Source organism: Cyprinus carpio, chromosome B7 (assembly GCF_018340385.1).
Source record: "Cyprinus carpio isolate SPL01 chromosome B7, ASM1834038v1, whole genome shotgun sequence".
Taxonomy (NCBI): domain Eukaryota; kingdom Metazoa; phylum Chordata; class Actinopteri; order Cypriniformes; family Cyprinidae; genus Cyprinus; species Cyprinus carpio.
In genome coordinates, this window is record NC_056603.1 from 19,945,353 (window position 1) to 19,963,368 (window position 18,016).

The 18,016-nt window shown below is 38.9% G+C and overlaps 1 protein-coding gene across 5 annotated transcripts in view; it reads left to right on the plus strand.

Moving 5' to 3' along the window:
- LOC109070058 overlaps nucleotides 1–18,016 on the plus strand; it is an 89,248-nt gene that overhangs the window by 22,722 nt on the left and 48,510 nt on the right. For 3 of the 5 annotated variants that reach the window (XM_042727830.1, XM_042727832.1, XM_042727831.1), the window contains exon 1: nucleotides 4,313–4,500. The exons of the other annotated variants lie outside the window; for them this stretch is intronic. In XM_042727830.1, coding sequence (XP_042583764.1) covers nucleotides 4,498–4,500 — 3 coding nt within the window. In that variant the 5' untranslated portion in view covers nucleotides 4,313–4,497. Of the gene's footprint in view, nucleotides 1–4,312; nucleotides 4,501–18,016 lie in introns of those variants that run through there. 5 annotated transcript variants of the gene reach the window in all.

Genomic DNA, 18,016 nt, shown 5'->3' on the forward strand with positions numbered 1-18,016 from the left:
ATGTATTAAAATAGAAATCAGTTATTTTAAATTGTAAAATTATTTTATAATATCACCGTTTTAATGTTTTAAATAAATGCAGCCTTAGTGAGCATAAGAGACTTATTCAAAAACATGAAAAAATCTTATAGACCCTATACTTTTTAACAGTAGTATACATATGGATGCAGTGTTATTGTGGACATGTTTGCTATTTAGAAGTTTTGGTTGAAGTTCACTCAAAAATGACAATTCTGTCATCAAGTTTGGATAGTAATTTAATATACAAATGTGCAATGTAATGGTAGAAAAAAAGCAACAACAACTGCAGATGGACAAGAAAGAGGCATAAAGACCTTTAAAGGGTTAGTTCACCCACAAATGAAAATTCTGTCATTAATTACTCACTCTCATGTCGTTTCAAACCCATAAGACCTTTGTTCATCTTCGGAACACAAATTAAGATAATTTTTATTGGAATCTGGAGCTGTCTGACCCTCCATAGACAGCAATGCAACTGAAATGTTCCCAAGTCCAGAAATGTAGCAAGGAGATCTGTAAAATAATCCATGTGACATCAGTGGTTCATCAGCAATTCTCGAAGCTACAAGAATACTTTTTGTGCGCAAAAGAAAAAAAAAAAAAGACTGGACTTGGGAACATTTCAGTTGCATTGCTGTCTATGGAGGGTCAGACCGCTCCAGATTCCAATAAAAATTATCTTAATTTGTGTTCTGAAGATGAACCAAGCTCTTACTGGGTTGAAACAACATGAGGGTGAGTAATTAGTGACAGAATTTTTGGGTGAACTAACCCTTTAAAGAAAGAAAAAGCATTCTGAGGAACAAATAATTAATTAATCATTCAGTTAATAAACTGTGTATTTAGAGGTGACTTACTGTAATTCTGCTTAGACCAGCTGTGCATTTGGCTGAGGCACCGGCCCTTTGTGCCCCATGTTCACTTTACCCCTCACGGTCTGTCTTTCTCCTGGTTGATCCTCTCTCATCTTAAGACAGTGGTGAGCAGATCAAGGGTCAATCACTCATCTTGGACAGCATTTCTCCTCCCACTAAAGCTGTGTGTCCATTCACTCTGTCAGCGGGGAGCCAGTCTCTGGGTGTATGTAGCTTTCTCACTGAAAAGCCAGATTACAGTGTTTCCAACTGTGTTTTGTCAAGAGTCCTGTGCAGTAAATTAAATTTGACTGAATTATGTATTTTGGTAAACATTTTAATTTTAAAAGTGCTGTTCCCATTTATAACATCACATAAAGTCAGTTAAGCTTACTTAACCGAGTCAGTGAGTTCAGTTGGATGTTTTATATTAATATTATTTATATGCTATTACAGTCAAACCAAATTGTATTCAGACAGCTTCAACATTTCTCACATTAATTCACAGTTTATTTGCTGTAGTTTAGAAAATGATAATAAAATATGACAAAAAATCAGAGTTAAACTGTGTCAGAACAAATTCATCTTGATAATGTCAGATAACTTGATAGAAAAGCATAAAATTCATCACAATCAAACAAAAATATCACCCAAAAATCAAAAATAACACAATTACCAATTAAAGGGATAGTTCACCCAAAAATCAAAATTATGTCATTAATGACTCACCCTCATGTCGTTCCAAACCCGTGAGACCTCCGTTCATCTTCGGAACACAGTATAAGATATTTTAGATTTAGTCCGAGAGCTTTCTGTCCCTCCATTGAGAATGTATGTACGGTATACTGTCCACGTCCAGAAAGGTAATAAAAACATCTTAAAAGTAGTCCATGTGACATCAGAGGGTCCGTTAGAATTTTTTGAAGCATCGAAAATACATTTTGGTCCAAAAATATCAAAAACTACGACTTTATTCAGCATTGACTTCTCTCCCGGGTCTGTTATGAGCGCGCCGTTCACAGCACATCCGGTTCGCGAACGAATCACTCGATGTAACCGGATCTTCTTGAACCAGTTCACCAAATCGAACTGAATCGTTTGAAACGGTTCGCGTCAACAATAAGCATTAATCCACAAATGACTTAAGCTGTTAACTTTTTTAACATGGCTGACACTCCCTCTGAGTTCAAATAAACCAATATCCCGGAGTAATTCATTTACTCAAACAGTACACTGACTGAACCGAGCCAGATAACGAACGAAACATTGACTCGTTCTCGAGTCAAGAACCGGTTGCATCGGTTTTCGGATCACCGGTAGTGATGAGAAGTTCTGTTCTTCTCCGCGAACCGGTTCTTTCGGACAGTTTGATTCAATAAACCGGTTGCCGAAAACGGTTCACCAGTTATTTTGCACTCGACGTAATGACTTTATTGGCGATGATTGCCCTTGATTCAAGCCTTCGGTTTACCCGCGCTCATAACATGAGCACAGAATCAGTTCAGAATCAATCACCAAAAGAACCAGTTCAGTTCAGACGCGCTGTCTGTCAGTCTGAATCACGCATGCGCAGTATCATCAGCTCCTCGGTTCTCGAATCGCACGCGTCCGACAGAAACGGTTCTTGACTCGAGAACGAGTCAATGTTTCGTTCGTTATCTGGCTCGGTTCAGTCAGTGTACTGTTTGAGTAAATGAATTACTCCGGGATATTGGTTTATTTGAACTCAGAGGGAGTGTCAGCCATGTTAAAAAAGATAACAGCTTAAGTCATTTGTGGATTAATGCTTATTGTTGACGCGAACCGTTTCAAACGATTCAGTTCGATTTGGTGAACTGGTTCAAGAAGATCCGGTTACATCGAGTGATTCGTTCGCGAACCGGATGTGCTGTGAACGGCGCGCTCATAACAGACCCGGGAGAGAAGTCAATGCTGAATAAAATCGTAGTTTTTGATATTTTTGGACCAAAATGTATTTTCGATGCTTCAAAAAATTCTAACGGACCCTCTGATGTCACATGGACTACTTTTAAGATGTTTTTATTACCTTTCTGGACGTGGACAGTATACCGTACATACATTCTCAATGGAGGGACAGAAAGCTCTCGGACTAAATCTAAAATATCTTATACTGTGTTCCGAAGATGAACGGAGGTCTCACGGGTTTGGAACGACATGAGGGTGAGTCATTAATGACATAATTTTCATTTTTGGGTGAACTATCCCTTTAAGGTCAACCAATTACCAAGCAATGATACATTTTATATCTGTGGTGTAAAAAGTTTGCATTAGCAATTAAAAAAAAACACTTAAGCAAAACATGCTCAGGTCAAAGTGTCTGAATATTTTTTGATCCCAGATTTTACTGGTAGTCCACTGTATGAAGAATTGTTGGGTATAATATGTCACAGTTCACTTTATTTTGCTATCCTCACTTACATTTATGAGCTATAGTGTCCTGCACCCACTAGTAAAAAAATATTAAATTATATCTGGTGTCTGACTCTGAATAATTTTTGGTTAGACTGTATATTATATATTAATATTTTGAATTAGTTTTTACAGGGGGTAAAGTAAGCATTGAACACGTCAACGTTTTTCTCAGTAAATATATTTCTAAAGGTGCTGTTGACATGAAATTTTCACCAGATGTCGGTAACAACCCAAGTAATCCATACATACAAAGAAAACTAAATAAATAAGTTCAGAAATTAAGTTCTGTGTAATAAAATAGAATGACCCTGGGAAAAAGTATTGAACACGCTTACTGAAACTTATTTATTATTTTGGTACAGAAGCCTTTGTTGTTAATGCCAGCTTCAAGACGCCTCCTGTATGGAGAGCTCTTTGCTTTTACCCATCATGAAATGTTTCTTGTGTGACATGTTGGTAATGAGACACCTTTTTATAGGCCATCAGTTAGGACTGAACCAACTAATATTAATTTTGACTGATAAGGGGCAGGATTGCTTTCTAATTACTGATACATTTCAGCTGGTGTCTTGGCTTTCCATGGCTTTTTGCACCTCCCTCTCTTCATGTGTTCAATACTTTTTCCGTGTCATTCTACTTTATTACACAGAACTTAATTTCTGAACTCATTAATTTTGTTTTCTTTTTATGTATGGATTACTTGGATTGTTACCGACATCTGGTGAAAATTTCATATCAACAGCACCTTTAGAAATATATTTACTAAAAAAAAATGGTGATGTGTTCAATACTTATTTTACCCACTGTATTTAATATGTAGTTTGCATATTTGTGTTGACACTATTTTTCCCTTGTGTCTGCTTTGCTCCAGCGGCTAATTTAGAGTGTGATTGGGAGGGTCTTTGAGCTGTGGGTGTGGTCAGAAGTTTCTGAGACAGACGGGCAGGCAGTGTGAGAGGGGAGGGGCAGAGAGTGAGTGGGCGGTCTTTACCTCGTGAGCTGCTGCAGTGTGTGGGGAGTGTGTCAGTGTTTCGGAGACCTGCAGTTTGGAAGGGTTAGTGAGCAACACACACACAAACTTGCCCACTCAGCACACTTGCACGCACACACAAACTCAACTGCGGCACAGGACGCTGCCACAATCGCTGGAAAATGAATCTAATGAAGGGAAGGACAATCAGCCTACAGCATGGTGAGTACAGACAACTCTGGAGTTTAGAGGTGCTAATGGCTTTACCTTACCGGGGTTGAGACGGGGGAGGGGTGGGAGACAGGGGGTACTGTTGCTGTTTTTACTGACTTTTACTGTACTGCTGCTTTCTGACTGCGTCAATAGTGTGAGAATACACTTTAGCTATAGGGGAATGTCTTTGTGGTGATGCATTGCGCTGGTTATCCGTGTTATACTTGAATAGGACCTTTAGTCAGTGTGTGTTTTTAATGAATTAGTCCTCAGAGTGTGTGTTGGTGGTCTGTACTGTCCTTGACGCAGGTAAAGCAGCCGAGTGGAGTGAAAATGTGGATTCAGCATGAATACAATCCACTAAGAGCTGACTGCACACTGCTGTTTTTCTGTAGGTTTCATAGAGCCGGTTTGACTGTGTCTGTGTGTGACCTCTCTTCATGACTATCGGGGTCTTCCAAATGTGTCTGTGTGTGTGTGTGTGTGTGTGTATGCTCAAGCCTGTCACGCCAGCTGTTCTCTGCATTACACTTGTCTCCTTTACATCTCAGCAAGCCTATAAAGAGGTCAACCATGCAGAGAGGAAGGAAAGTGTGTATGTGTACAACACTCTTGGCCTTTCGTTCTCTTTTAAAGGTGACTGCTGCCCTGAAGGTGAAAAAAGAAGGCAGTATATTTTATCTGAAACCATATTTTCTTCATCTTCATCGAGTTTGAAAACACTGACATGTGTGGACTCAATTTAGCCTCATCTTTTGTGTTTGGGTTTGCCGGGTTGATATTGAAAATGAGCCCAGAAGGAAAGAACGGGGGCGGAAAGAGGGGCAAAATTAAGTGTTTGGAGTAGAAGTACGTTGTCATTAGTACACTCATATGCTCATTCTTCACTCCAAACCACAATTACGCTCCGAGCAGGTTGCGCTGTGCTACATCTGCTGATTGAACCACAAACATTTGTTGAGGAACTTCCTCTGACCTGGAGTGTAGCGTCTCCAAGAGCGCTGCTGGGCTTGTCCTGTGAGCAATCGCGCTGTCCTTGTAATTGAGTGAGCCGGGTACAATTTACAAAGTCAATCTAAATAAACATCCATTCCTCCAAACCGGCCAAGCTGCATATGGTTCAGTTTTTCAGGAAACACTGGAGCTCTGGCTCAGTGATCTGTAGCTGTAGAGGTAACTGGAAACAACTGCGTTTAAAAGCAAAATAGCCTCACGCTCATTCATTCAAGCCCACCACTGCTTGTCAAGATGTCGGAGGCTTAAATTAGGTCCATTTATTGTGTCCTTTTTTTGTGTCTCTGGGCGACTTGGCGATCTTTAATTCGACCCACCTCGCTGTAGAGACATTTGTTCAAGGGTCAAGGGTTATCTAGTAGTTGTGTTTGAAGAGCAGGTTTACTCAGATGCTTCAGAGAGGTCTGAGGTTTGTCTGTATCTGTTGTCAGGTAGAGGACTGTTCTTGAGCCTGCTCTGATGTGTTAAACTTTAACCCTTCAGAGTAACACCGCATGCTTCTAAGATCATGACTCTTGACTGAAGAATTTCACCACTCTGTTCTTCAGGAGGCTTCATGAGAAATGCAGCTGCAAGGTTTTTATAACTAGGGGGTCTCGACAGTAATAACAAACACCTTGTCTATGATATTTAATGTGTAGGCATCTGTTTGTAAATGTGAGGCTACATTTTGCTAGTGGGCAGATTTGTCTGATATGTGTGTCTGAGAGTGTATACTTACCTTTAGGGCAGGCCCTTTTGGAACACACACACACACACACACACACACACACACATTTCAATACTATTCAGATGTTTGGGGTTGGCATGAATGTTTTTTTCTATACATTTAAAACATTTAGGCTCACCACAGTTTCATTTATATGATCAAAAATACTCCAGTCCATTACTCCAGTCTTCAGTGTCACATGGGCCTTCAAAAATCATTCTAATACACTGATTTTTTTCTCAAAAAAAAAAAAAAATCAGTACTTAATTTACTAAATTTTTTGGAAAAGATAATGCTTCTTTAGGATTGAATACTTCAGAACAACATCATTTAGGCTATTAAAATTATTTGTAAGATTATAAATGTCTTTACTGTAAATTCTGATCAATGTAATGTGTTCTTGCTTAATTAAAAATAATAAAAAAAAATTTACAGACCCCAAACTTTGATTTGTGTGTATGTGTGTGTGTGTGAGAGAGAGAGAGAGAGAGAGAGAGAGAGAGAGAGAGAGAGAGAGAGAGAGAGAGAGAGAGAGAGAGAGAGAGATAACAGGAAGGCTGATCTCATGGCTGCTCTTCATATTGCTGAGGTAGAGGAATGCTCGCGATGCTTCTCCTGATCAGACCTGTTCAATACAGAGTATAAAACACGATCACAGCACTCTCTTTCTCGCTCTTGCTCCCTTCTGTTCCTTTCTGTCTGTTATTCTAGATATGGACACAAAACCACTGTTCTCATCATTCCCACTACTAAAAAAACAAAATGTCATGTTAGTTCAGCACTCAGATTGTGACATTTGGTTATAGTCCGGTCCATACCAAACCCTGCTAATGTTTGGCTGGATAGTCCTCAATACTGCAAATGCTATTTGGTGGAACAGGTCACATGGGGATTATGGTCTGCTTGGACTAACCAATTAACCTTCATATGTTCTTTACAGGTTTTAAAGTTTGACCCTGCAAGACCACATGTTTGTTACACAGCTGGAGCACTCTCTGATGTAGTGATGTGTACAAAGATAGGTCATCCAGCAAGTTTAGGATAGTCGGCTTGGTTTCAAATAGTTTTTAGTGTGAATGTTAACAGATGTCTGAGTAAAAGGGAAGCATTTTTAAATGTCATTGTGATATAATGGGATTCCGGCAGAGTTCAGGGCTGTTGACTAAAGACATTTAGGGTTAATTTTGTCCTACATGCCTGTAAATCACGGTGCACTGGTCACCTTTGGGACAACCATTACATACAGACACAACTCAAGACATGTGGAGTAGTGAGAGAGTACTATGCAGTGCTAAGAGATTTTACTGTTTCGTCCTGCGTACACTAGCAGCCAAACTGTAATGTATGGGATCAAGCTTTGACTTGTTTGTTTTGAGGCATTGATGCTAATCATCAGTCATTTTAATGCCATTTCATTACCTCATACGCTAAAGTTACAATCTAAGCACAGACAGTCTTCATCTTTTAGTAAATTGTCATCAGTTGTTAGCTGCATAGATATAGTCTCACTATAAGTAGTCAGACCATAATGTGAAAAATACGACTGATGTTCTACCTGTATGCATTTTCTGATTCTCTGCAACAAAATAGATTTTTTTCTCCATACAGTGAAAGTCAATGGGGATTTTTTTTCCTTTTCAAAATAATATATATGGGCAAAACAGTTGTTGTTGTTTTTCAACTGAAGTTATACAGGTTTGAGTTTTTATTTTTATTTTTGGCGAACTATCGCTTTATAATACATCTTTTTAATATAAACAAATCAGGCTTTCAAAAGAGTTGACAAAGAAGATAGCAGATCTCTCACACTGAATATAACCAGATGAATCAGTGTACTATTATGGATCTTGTTTGTGTGGCTCTTGCTGCTTCAAGAATGCTGTCACACCCTTTGGGTCTCTCTTCTTTAACATGGTAATCCCAACACACTAGGCAGGAAAGAAAACTGTTCTGTGTGGACCATTTGAGGAGGAAATGAATGGTTCATTTGTAGAGTAAAGGAAGAAAAGGAGGACCATAAATATAAACATGCACACATATTAGTGACAACATGTAAACACTCATGTTTAGGATAATTCCCACCGTCCTTTTCACCCCGAGACCTATTGTAACAGAAGCCAGAAGAGTTGTGTTCATAATCACTGTGGTAACACTCACCTGTTAGATCGCACAGAAATTTGTTAAATTGCCCCAGAAGCACACATCTAGGTTTGCTTGAAGTCTAAATTTATAGGATGTGTAAAGGGTAACTGAATGTCCTAGAATGGCTATACTATGTTGTCATGTGATCTTCTAAATTGTGTTTATCTTCACAGTTGGTGCCCATTGCTTGTGCCAAAGTCAAACATTGGGACCCCACAAATTTATGTAACCCCTTCCACATGACCTTACACTTTCACATCCTGCTGAGTTCAGACCCAGACAGTCTCACCCCACAATCCAGCTCTCAGCCAATGGAGTCTTGCTTCACAATAGAAGAGACGAGGACTCAATCCATCAGTGGCAGAGGGCCAAAAGTCAACGTTTTTTTTGTGTTTAGCTCATGAATAGGCTTTGATCTCAATGCAGCCGCTCTGAAGTTGTACACCGTTCTGGAGATTAACCCCAAAGACCCAAGGACTCTTAGGATTTTGAGTTGTGTATTTGACTAATTATGTGCCAGTGAGTTTAGATGGAGTCCCATCTACAGGTTTTGGATTAGATGGGGTTTATTTTGAGGAGACACTTTAAGCTTGGAAGCTAAACTGTTACAGGGCCAGCCCTGTAAGTCTGGTATTTGTATGCATTTCATTCATATGAACGAGTATATTTTAGCAACTGCCTCTCAACCATGTCTTTATCCTAAGGTCCCTGTTGTATTGCATACTCATTGGATTTAAGCAGTGTCAATTTTGTGTACCTAGGTTATTCAAAGAACACTGTAGTATTGCCATAGTACATGTCCTTAAAACTTGCTATTACCCCAAAGTACTGTGCAGTAGCATAGTGATTTCTTTAAAATTCTCAATGTTGTAGAATATAGTTAACCATCCCCTCCTAACCTGCTGGATCAAGTTTTGTGATTTGACTGCAAAATTGGGCAAGATCGTCAGATGATCAGTTCTCTGTTTTTATTAACTGCTGAATGTGTTAGCAAGGTAAGACAAACAGAAACACAAACACACACACACACACACACACATACACATCAATTGGTCATACTCCACAAAGCCATAAATAATAACTGTGGGCCCCAAATGGTGCTAATGATGCACATTTGGTTGTTTTGAGTAGACAGCTATATATGGATGGAGCCTCTCATGAGTCTTGGCTTCAAGCACACTGTTTACAGCTTGATGCCAGTGCAGTGGCGGTGTAAATCAGAGCGCTGGCCTGACGCCTCTGGGTCAGCATGTGTGCCGTCTGAAGACTGCCACTCTTCAAGCATTCAGAGAACTCTGATGTGATACTGTACACTGCTGTGACCATAGGGCTGTTTTTCAATGATTCTATATCTGTTCGTCAGCACAGCACACAGCTTTATGTAAAATAAGACACAAATTCAGAATGGAAAGATCTTTCATTTGAATTAGTTCAGAAGTGACAAATATTTATGGTTCTCAAACAGTTTTCCTGTTCTGATTTGACCATGTCCTGACCAGATGTAACTTTTTGTCGATTACTTGTTTTGTTTCTGCAAAAATGTATTGAGTAGCTCCGCCCACAGCAAACCATCATTGGTCCAGCATCATACGACTTTATATAATAAACATTAGATCTCTTCTGATTGGCACAGCATTTAATTTTTCATTTGGACCAGCAAATTTCTTGTCACTGGGAATTTACCACAGTAAATGATTGTTAAAAAACATGCACATGGGGAGGGTATGTTGATCTCTTTGAGGGCTGTTTGAACAGTTATGACTTGTGTGAGCATCAGGGTTGATTCCTTGTGGAATGTCAGACAGCTCTCATTTTCTGCCTTACTCACCCCAAGAATGTGATGAGCTCGGTTTTAGCACGGCACCATTTTTTCAGTTTTTTCGTAACTTCTCTGGTGTTTCATAACTCAAACTTAAAGTCGTAATTAACTCAAAAAATAATACTCAAAGTTGTTCAGACCACAGACTTTTGTGTTCCATGTAAGAAAGTCAGTCATACAGCAACATGTTAGTATCAATCGCTTTAATGCAGATCTTTTATAAATAAGCAGTAGTTTCATGCCAGAATCTTAACCCTGTCTACACAATCATAAATGAAATGATACTGACAGCTAGAGTTGAACATAGTTCCATATTTAGGCCAGCTTTCTAAAATCCTTTCCTGTTCTCTTAAGCAAAATTGTCTCTCTGGGGATACGTTTTATTGGAAAAATGTCTAACTAGGTACCATTTCTGTAGTTAGCCAGTTGATAAATATTTCCTGAATGTGTTTTTCTTGCAGTGAGCTATATTTGAGCACTGGAAGGTGTTCTAGGTAGATCTGACCTCATCAGTGATCTGTGAGTGAGCTCAGCAGCGTTGGACAGTCATTTGATGTAGTGACTGGGAGGTGTCATAGTGCAACAGCTGCTTCACCTCTTCAGGAAGTCAGTAGATGCTAAATATTCCCTTGTCCGGAACCTTATTCTTATCAGCCTGCTGATAACGGAGCAGGAAAATGTCTATATTGGGGGTTGGGAGGAGAGAAAGAGAGAGGTTTATACTTCTCTTTTGTGTTCATAATTCCCCAATGACGTACCACCATCACATTGTGCCCTGCCAAAGTTTCCACCCTCTAAATCTCATGCACAATAGCCTGGTCACCTGATCAGCTGGGACAGGACAAACACTGGAAATGGAAATATTTGTTCTTTCTTTTTGGTACCTCACATCTCTTTCTCTCTCTGTCCCCCTTTTCTCTTTCACTGTGTTGCTCTAATGGACAGCTGGTTCATTCTGTCACTTGTGCTGGGGTGAAAGGTCAGGTCCCCAGTGCTTTGCCCTGCCATACGTTATCTCTCAGAGTCGGTGTGTGTGTTTTAGTGTGTGCACACACAGTTGACCATGTCTCTTATTACCTTGCACATCTGTTAGAGCTCAGCTGCAGTTTGACACAAATGCACTTGAAAGAACAAGGTCACTTTTATTCAACTCATAATTGGCCAACATTTTTAATGGATTATATTATCTCTCTAGTTACATTATTCCATCTTGTCCTTCTTCATCAGATGGCAGTTTTTAAGAACAAGTCTGAACATCTCACATTCCTATCATCTGTCCAACCACTACGCTATGCAGTACCTTATTATTGTACACAAGGACAGTATGTTGGTTTAAATGCACTCTTAAAAAGTTTAATTGCAATCCTTTAAATATTCCTTTACACATTTTTTTTTTCCTATACTTGAGTAGACAGGTGAAGGCTGCTGCTTAACTATGCAAAAACCCATTGTAGCTCGATTACAACTGCACATGTAAACTTAGATTGTGTTCCACATCACTACGTTTCAAACATTTTTGTGCTTTAATTTCCTTTAAATGTTGTTCTGTAAGGCTTAAACAGTCAACAGAGGGATTCACTGTTCCCTCGGGACAGATGCGGTTGATTTGATTATTCACCAGTAAGAGTGTTACCCATAGAGATGCTTTAAGTAATCTAATATTGTGCAGCCAAAGGCCAAGCTGCTGTCTTAATAGGGGACAGGCTTCATTTAACAAAGCTGTATGCTGTGCACTCTCATGTCATGATTATCATTAGTGAAAAGAGCCTGTGCCATAAATAACACTCCTCCTAACAACATCCCTAGACACAGACAGCCACCATTAGATGGTTTGTCACATTCTTGGAAATGGTTCAGTTCAGCATGTATGCCAAGATTTGATTATGTTTTCAAAAAGCAAAAACAATACAAAGGAACTTTGCCTGATCAATTGCACATAACACAAAGTATAATTCAATAATGAGATTAAATACATGTCACACGTGTTTCAGAGAAACCACACAAAGCCAGTTGTAGTCTGATTAACATGTTGACATGCTGAATTAGGCAGAGCTACGATCACATTATCTATGTCTGTTAGTTTGCCTTAAGGTTTCAGACATTTAAAAAAAAAATTGAAGCTTACTTGTTTCAAAGCTCATGCATGCATGTTCACTTGTTAATTTAGCAAACAGTACTTTCAGCTACCAAAAAGAGCAGTGGCGTACACTGGGGCTCGAGTTTTCTTTTTTTCTTTTCCCTTTCTTTCATTTTAATTTTCAGCACTTTTCATAATAAAACTTAAAATTACACTCTAAAAATGCTGGGTTAAATACAAACCAGTGCTAGGTGAAATATGGACAAACCCAGCAATTGGGTTGTTTTGACCCAGCGGTTGGGATAAATGTTTATGTTTAAATGTTGCTGGGTTTGTCCATATTTTACACAGCACTGGGTTATATTTAACCCAGGGCTGGGTGATATATCCAGAAATAATTATGACAATATTTTTTCCATATCATGTCAATATTTATCAGAATATTCACTTAATATTATTATGGAAGGAAATGCTTTGAGAATGCATGTAAACCAGAGTATGTGAGCAGAGTGGAGCGGCAACAATTTCCCCTCCGTGCTCAGAGCATTTAATAATCACTCCGCTCCACCGCTCCGCCTTCGCTCCGTGGCTAAAGTATTTCAGTATGTTTGAAATGTAATGTTCATAACGTGCATTTTTAGAGTGTAGTAGTAGTAGTAGTAGTCTTTTTTTTTTTTTTTTTTCATAAATTCTTTTAAGCCAACTTTAAATTTAGGGCCCCATTAATTTCACTTTATTTTTTCCCTAGATTCTGTTTTTCATTTTTTTTATTTTGTTTTATAATTTTTTTATCTTTTTTTTTTTTGTATGATTTATACAAATTTATTATGAAAAATCCTGTCTTAAAATTTTAAAAATTGATTCAATCTTTTAAAGGGGTCATATGATGCGATTTCAATCTTTCCTTTCTCTTTGGAGTGTTACAAGCTCTTGGTGCATAAAGAAGATCTGTAAAGTTGCAAAGACTAAAGTTTTAAACCCAAAGAGATATTCTTTATAAAAGTTAAGACTTGTCCACGCCCTCCTAAAGTGCCTCATTTAAACATGCCCCCACGTCTACGTCACTGTGTGGGAAGATTTGAATAACACCGCCCAAGTGTTCACACAAAGAAAGGCGTAACTGTTATTTTCGCTGTAATATTGTTTTTGCCGCCACTGCCATGTTGTGGAGATGCTGTGTGTTTCATTGTGAAAGCAAAACTACTTTTTTTGGCCTTCCAAAAGAGGACAGTATCCGCTTCGTTATGCCTAGAGCTGATCTGTGCTGGTCATTGAGGAAATACATGAACTTCGCGCTGTGGATCGCCGGATTGGCTTTCACCGTGGACGAAACAGAATCCAGCCGGGGGTAATCACATGTGGTTGCCGCAAGCCCGCAAGCCACTCCTTCATTGAATCCGCCGGCTGTGCCATTCTCAAGTCCGTCCCCCATTCCTCACTCAAGCCCGCAATGTGTGATGCTGTGTGACACATTTTATGGAGGCCTGTTTCATGAACCTACAGAGTAGCCTACAATGGGTCTGTGTTCAAAGGGTGTTCTATAAAGTGGGGCAAATCCAACTTTGCAAGGACAGTCTGGCGCTTCTGTCTCACAGCCTTTAAGTACGTTTTTTGTATTTAAAGAATTTGCCACTGATGATTCAAACGCGAGTTTTAAGCAATGTAGAGTAGAGCTTGTTGTTTGTCATTTCTCCGATCACAAATGCAGACATGGTTTATGTTTACCCGGTGCAATACGCAACGCATAATAACACATTATAATCAGTAAATATGTCCCCACTAGATGCAACAAATGCCTCGTTTGTAATGGGTTTTATTGGTTTTGTCTTGTCGTGCCGGGAGACGGCATGACAGTGTGGTAAAGGGCGTAACATTTCTGTCACACGCTTGAGGTATTCAGCTGATCACAACGCACTGCATAGCTGGCCAATCAGCATAAACCTCGCTTTTCAGAATGATGAGCTTGACTGTGATTTCTACTGAGGGGGAAAGGACCGCGAATGTGTGTTCTAAATGTGTTCTAACCATTTCTTATTATTGTCTTAGTTGACAATAGTTGTGCTGCTTAATGTTCTTGTGGAAACGGTGACACTTTTTTTCTGGAATCATTAGTTAATAGAAAGTTAAAAAATGTAATGCATCATTGCTGAATAAAAATATTGATTTAAAAAAAGTCATCCTGACCCCAAACTGATTTAAAACTTTTGTCACGGAATCACTGAAGAAGATGCTAAAAGACTTTCTGTCAGATTCTGCCAGGGCCTGCATATGAGGGCTCAGTGTAATGAAGAACAAGCCCAACCAAACCACAGAATATCTGCCTGACTATGTGTGGTGTAGCGCACTCACACAAGCTTATGAGGCACAGTGTTTATCCTGTAGGCATGACTACGGAGCTCTGCTGAATGATACCATTGTAGACCCAAATCTCACCAACTTGTCTCACTAATGCCTGAGAGAAAAGACCAAGATGAGTGATAAAAAGAGAGAGAGGAATGAGCGGCTTGTGTGGCCATTCAAATCTGGAGAAAATTAAGCCGTCTGCTGCAGACTAACAGTAAATCCCTCTCCTCTCTCAGAATGGGCCCTTCTTAGGGTCTCCCATTCAGCTCACAGAGGAAAAGCCTAAGCTGCTGTTTCTTACCTTTAAAAGGTAAAATGGAGAAAGAATGTCGGAATATTTGACTTTTTCTTGGAAATGTTTGCTTTTACACTGTTTGAGACAGGAAGTCTGCATTGAATCCTCTTCCTTCCTTGGTCAACACACTACAGGCACTGTCAGACTCATAAATGAGCATTAGTCATGACGAGGACATGAACACAGCCTCCTCTAATCAACATCTTTCTGTTAGGTCTTGCCACTGTTCGCATGAATTTAACTAGAGTGACGGCTCTTGAAAAAATTATATTGCGATTGCTCACGATGATGGGTGGTATGTGTTACTGTTCGGGTTTAAATGGGGATCCTAATGATGTTATACATTATTCAGCAGAGAGAGGCTGCAGGATTTTGTGGGCCTCAAGAGCTTTTCCCCAAGCTCCAGGCCCTGCTTTTTGATTGATGACTTCTTGGCACCTCGGTCGGAACTGTTTGAGAGGAAAAGCCCTCTGTCTCTTGCTTTTGAACGCCATCCTGCTGCCAAAAAAAAAGACTTCCACTCATCTCAAATTCTCAAATAACAATGGACATAATAAGTTTAGAACTCCTTGGTTTTTCAGATCTCCTGGTTTCTTCCCATTAAAAGAATCTTTTTTCTTATATTAGTGTGAAGAACATTTTAATAATCTAAAGAACGGTTTGTGCAATTGAAAAAAAAACTGAAATGTTGATGCCAGTAAAGAATCTTTATATAAAAGAGTTTAGCTGAATCCGAAAATACATCAAAAACCAATGAAGATCCCACAACCTGGAATTAATTTACTCTTGAAGAGGGCTGTTAGAATGTATTCTGTACAAGAAGTGGCTCATATTTCTGAAATGACGGATGTTGATGAAGAACATTCAGGCATGCGGATGATGTTTAGACCTGGTAAACATCAGTTGAACTTTCACTTCAAACAACACAGATTCTGGAATTTAGATTTGTGTAAAATGAGTTGATCAAATGGAGTTTGTTCTTCTAATGAATCTAATGCATCAATGCCACAGTATTTAAGAATGTTTTCAGAGCTGGAGAAACCTGACTAGATAGACCAATGTGTGATCTTATAGCTCCAGATATGGATCAGTGTATGAAACCAGCATAAAACGCTCGTGCAGATTTGATGAGAGTCAAAGAATGAGCACACTTTCGTCCTCTTTGTGTTATTTCAGATGGTTGAAATGTGTGTGAGGGGATCTCAGTTCCCAGGCTGACTAAGTTACAGCACTGATAACAGTATGGCACAGCAAGGTCGTTGTAAATGAAGACATTTACTTGGCTATATAAATGGGGACATACCACAGAACAGTGATTCTTAACTATTTTGGCTTCCAGGCATTGTCCAGGACAAAATCGAAGGTCTTGTTATCTGAGCTGATATGTTCCTCTGGTACTTCTGTTGTAGTAAAAAAAAAAAAAAAAATATGAGGGCTTTTCATTGATGTACATCTTTATTTTTAGTCTTCTTTAAATTAAATTTTCATTTAAGATATTATCACAATATTAAAAATTTTAATGTTATTATTTTATTAAAGACTTATGAAGACTTATTCTTATTATTAGGCACTCCTAGAAGTTTGACCAAGGGCCCCCTGGTTGTTTGAGAACAACTGCCATAGACTTTAATTGTTTTTATATGCTAATTATGCAAACTGTGGACAAACCCTAACAGAAGCAGCACTTTGATTGTAAGATGTGGTGCTTATACTAACCAGCTTTTGACTTTAATCATTAAGTGTAGTCACATGACATCTTTAATCTCATTTTCTATTTAATGCTGGTGGAATTAAAATATTTACCCACAGTGCACCTGTGTGTCTGCCTAGCTCACAGCTGTGTCATGTTGATTTTCAGTTTGTTCTTTCCCACGTTCTCTATCTTTCTTACTCTCAACATAAACATCTTCACTTTAACTCTGGTTTTGCTATGGTTCCCTTATCTTGTTCGGTACGGTCATACCCCAGATTACTATCTACACATGTGTGCACATATAGGTAATCACGCAGAGAGGGGTCTCTAAAGTGGTGTCTGAATGTCTCATCCATCTCTCCTGCCTGACATGCCTCAGTCACTGGATATGCTAGACTGTACTTTTGAGCTTTAGTAACCCCAGTAGTTTTGTGAGGCCTTAAGTGCTACTGTAAGTAATGCATCATGAGGATGTTCGAGTTTCTTTCAGGGCATTTGTGTGGTTTGGGTGGCATTCAGTAAGATCAATGAGTTTACTGATAATCTACTGGAAATTAGTAATTAAGGAAATAATTCAATATCACAGTTATGTGTTATACAGAGAACAAGAGAGGTAGTTAAGATGGGCCCACATGGTGAGACTTATAAATGTCTTTACTGTCACTTAATTAATTGTCTTTTAATTTCATTTTTTTTAATTAAAACATAACATTGGGGATTGTGAGATATTCCAGTTAATAATACCCAATGAGAAACCAATGCATAACACACGGTCACACTGATTTTTTTAGGTGAATTTACCTGCATGCTAGCTTGGCGAGTGCTGACATGATTGCTGGTTAAGATGATAGTGGGAGACTGATGAGATACAATTGTAGTATTTGCAGTGAACGTAATCTTTATTTAAAAGAAAAACTCCAACATTGATTACATTGAGCCGCTTAATTTTTTCAAGAAAGGCAGTGTTGCATGTTTGTGTTGCAGATGTGATATGACGTGCAGTACAAAAGTTTTATGGACTGTACAGATGTTTTTTTTATGATCTCCTTGCATGATTAATGATTGCATTTATGCTGATATTGATTAATCAGCTGTCAGTCGATAAGCTCAATTAATTAAATTTTTAATGGACATTAACCAGTCACTGACTAAACTACAAGCTCAACAACAAAATTGTGAATGACAGAGAAGAAAATCATGCTTATGAACAGCAAATAGACACAGTAAAGTTAGACTAGAGGCCTATTTCTTAAAATGTTGCTGGAGCAGCTGTTATTTTTAGCAGTGTATTGGTTGCACTGGCTTCAAGAGTCAGGTTTCACCACCAGTCGCTGTTCTACTCTAAACTTCTCAGATCGGAAGGCTCATGATGGAGACCACCAGGGACATTGATCGGCTGCTTTCAGGTCACGTGTGGATGTGGTAGAAGAAAA